This window comes from Nothobranchius furzeri, chromosome 4 (assembly GCF_043380555.1).
Source record: "Nothobranchius furzeri strain GRZ-AD chromosome 4, NfurGRZ-RIMD1, whole genome shotgun sequence".
Classification (NCBI taxonomy): Eukaryota; Metazoa; Chordata; class Actinopteri; order Cyprinodontiformes; family Nothobranchiidae; genus Nothobranchius; species Nothobranchius furzeri.
Window position 1 is genome coordinate 5899206 of NC_091744.1, and position 3271 is coordinate 5902476.

Genomic DNA, 3271 nt, shown 5'->3' on the forward strand with positions numbered 1-3271 from the left:
GTGTGTGTGTGTGTGTGTGTGTGTGTGTGTGTGTGTGTCTTTCGTTTTCCGCCGCACACCCGCTCCTGCTCTGATGCGCACTTTGCGCAAGAGCGAGGACGGCCGCGGAAAGTCTGCTCATCTGTTTTCTCGCCTGTCACAGAGATGCTCTATCAGTGTGTGTGTGTTTGTGTGCGCGCGCTTGCGTGTGTGGAGGCGAGAGAGAAACCCATGACTTCCGCGTTTTTGCTCCATCTGAAACTGCACGCAGTAGCATAAAGTATAAAAAGCCATCATGGGGCCAAAAGCTGCTCCACTCTCCTCCACGAACCCCGCTAAGCTGCGTGAGGGCCGCCGGACTATAAATTGGACTTTTACCGCTGAAGCGTCATTGTTGGACTTAACTCGTGAAGCTCGGACACCTTCACAGCGGATTCATGGGACAAGAAAACAACACAGCAGACGTGGAGTCGCTCCAAAAAAGTGGCCGCCGGAGTGGGAGCTGCCTGAACGCGTTTCTTATCACGTCCATCATTGTTCTGTTTGCATTGGTGGCAGCGCTGGCTGCGTTTGGAGTCATGGCTGTGAAGAAGCTGCAGTCCAAGCTGGACGTCCCTCGGCGCGTCTCCGAGTCGGAATTATTTGAGAAGATGAGCGGAGCACAACAACCTTCTGTTGCATTTAATGTAAGCAAAGCTGTCTTTTGTTCTAATCAGAAATCTATCATCTCTTTGTTTCAGCTGTTTTCTGCTCATTTTCCAACCAGTTTTCTATCTTTTTTAATTCTAACAGATGGAGAAGTTTGCCTACCTGGAAGCAATGAAAAGTAAGTTTTATTTATTAGTTAAAAACACAAAAACTGGCTTTATTAGAATATTTTTGTTCAACTTCAGAAACTTTTTTCAGAAAGTTTAGCAAAAATTAACATTTTCTTAGTTTAAATCATTGGCGGTTTTAAACAGGGGCCCACAGGGGCCTGGGCCCCTATAGAACCGGCCCTGGCCCCTGTTATGGCCCCTGTGCTGAAGAGATCAGATTTTTTTTTCCCGCGCTGCCTCGGAGACGGGAACTAATGTGCTGCAGCATTTCAAACAGAGCCTTTAGAGTGCAGCACACTCTTTGGACAGAACTGTTTACCTGGTGGATTTTTGAATAAAAGATTAAAAATAGTTTAAATGGGACCCAAAGAAATTCTTGAGGACGACTAACGGAAAATACGCTGAGAGACGAAGGCAAGCAGTACAGTTTATTTTCCTAACATCAATGAATTTCCTTTTGGCAAAATTGTGCACAAGCACAAAATTTGTCATATGGCGACGACAAAAAAGAATTTTAATATTGCACAAATTTTTCCCTTTTTTTCTTGCGCCCCCATGAAAAAATACTGGCCCCACTGTGCCCCCCCTGGAAAATTTGGCCTAGAACCGCCCCTGGTTTAAATTCAATTCAATTCAATTCAAAAATAATTTAATCCCAGAGGGAAATTGATGAAAAAAGCTATTTCATCCCTTTGTATCATCTGTAATTTGATAATATGACATTTGTAGTATGACACACTAAAAGCTATTTTATTCAATTTGAAATCATCAAAATGATTCAGATTTTTCTACAAAAGTGAAACAAGGGCTTTTATTACATCTTCTAATGTAAACGTTTTGTCTCCTCCCTCAGGCTCCTTGAAGAATGGCACCATGGAGTGGGCTGATGTCAAGTATGGAGTTGGATCCTCTATAGGAAGCAAGTTTGTCTTTGACTCGCATCAGATGTCCTTGAAGCCACAGCAGTCGGGGGTCTACTTCATGTACGTTGAGGTGAAGATCACGTGCACCTCCCGCTGCAACACAAGTGTTGTCCACCTGAACGTGAGCAACAAGCTGACCTGCGATGTGGAGCTGCCTTCACACAAAAAATCGGTGAGCAAGAAGTGCTGGACAGTGAGCACGTTGGAAAACGAAGGACTGATCACCCAAATGAGGGTGCCAGATAAGGGATTTCAGGACTGGAAACTGGACCTGAAGAACTCTGGACTGGGGTTGTTCCTAATAGACTAAAACGAGGCAGCTTTTTCTGCAGCCGTCCAGAAGATCTTGGGTCAAACGCCAACCACGGACTAAAACTCCAAACGGGTGAAAAGATGCAGGTTCTGGTGTCATTTTAGAGCTATAATGGGATTCTTGCAGTGGCGATGCAAGAACCTCAGCAAGAACTTCAAGGTGGAATTCACAAATGAGCAAAACGCTGACCTCCAACCAAAGTCTTCGTGTAAATATGTTTTTATTTTATTTATTCTGTGACATGGATTTATTTATCTGCTTTTATTTATATTGATGTTTTCTTGTAGATGCCACTACGTTTGAACTGATGTGCAATATGTTTCAGGGGCGGATGAGACTTTATAGTTGTTCTTAATCTGTTTATATATATATATATATATATATATATATATATATATATATGTGTGTGTGTGTGTATATATATATATATATATATATATATATATATATATATATATATATATATATATATATATATATATATATTCTGTAATCTAAAGATAGTCAGAATGAGTCAAATGTTTTATTTATTTAAACAGGTGGGAGTGAGTGCATCAGTGGGACTAGATATATCTATAATTTCTGTAGTATCTCGGGTGCTCTTCAAGATCATAAAAACTTCAAAAGTAGATATGGAAGAAAAAAAGTCATGATCTGAGGCACTCTGAAAAAAATTGATTATAATTATTTATATTATAATAAATAATTTTTCGAAGTGGCTCAGATCATGACATGTTTTATTTATTTGTTTCTTTTTATAGGCTGTGAGAATGTTCAGCTTATGATGAAAGTGTCAGTCCTGTGGACAAACGTTGGATGTATTTGACTGTAATCCATATTAAAATGGATTTAATGAACACAGAGGTGATTTTTTTTATTTTTTAACATAAGAAATAAAACTTGCAGATGTGAAAATGACGTCTGCAAAGTATGAAGTGGAATATCCGAGAGTGCCGAAAGGTTAGGGGGAAAGTTCCTCGCTGTAGTGGCGTCTAAGGGGAACTGGATGCACATCACTTCCTGTTTATTTACCAAAGCAGGTGGTGTAGGAAAACAAATACATGCATACGTCCTGTGCTTTGAAAAGTTCTGATGTCAAGTTAAAGAAAATAATAGACTATGAGATTTCAATTTTTAAAAAGCTTTAAATTTCTCCAACAAATCATAATAAATGAATTTTATTATTTCCACTGATGGTGAATGCCTTTTACTGCTCAAAAAACTAAAATTTCATCTAT

General features: G+C 39.6%; 1 protein-coding gene across 1 annotated transcript; it reads left to right on the forward strand.

Moving 5' to 3' along the window:
- Positions 1-206: 206 nt before the first annotated feature.
- Positions 207-2425, forward strand: LOC107390450 (uncharacterized). Its single transcript, XM_015967164.3, has 3 exons — positions 207-665; positions 772-805; positions 1651-2425. The coding sequence occupies exons 1-3, from the start codon at positions 417-419 to the stop codon at positions 2028-2030; spliced, it is 663 nt and encodes a 220-aa protein (XP_015822650.1). The 5' UTR covers positions 207-416; the 3' UTR covers positions 2031-2425.
- Positions 2426-3271: the final 846 nt, after the last annotated feature.

What these genes read in the sequence shown, in the direction of transcription:
- LOC107390450 (XM_015967164.3), top strand. Translation starts at nt 417, where the DNA reads ATGGGACAAGAAAACAACACAGCAGACGTGGAGTCGCTCCAAAAAAGT. An exon ending in AACCTTCTGTTGCATTTAAT is followed by an intron (nt 666 to 771) that starts GTAAGCAAAGCT and finishes TAATTCTAACAG; the next exon opens with ATGGAGAAGTTTGCCTACCT. An exon ending in CTACCTGGAAGCAATGAAAA is followed by an intron (nt 806 to 1,650) that starts GTAAGTTTTATT and finishes CTCCTCCCTCAG; the next exon opens with GCTCCTTGAAGAATGGCACC.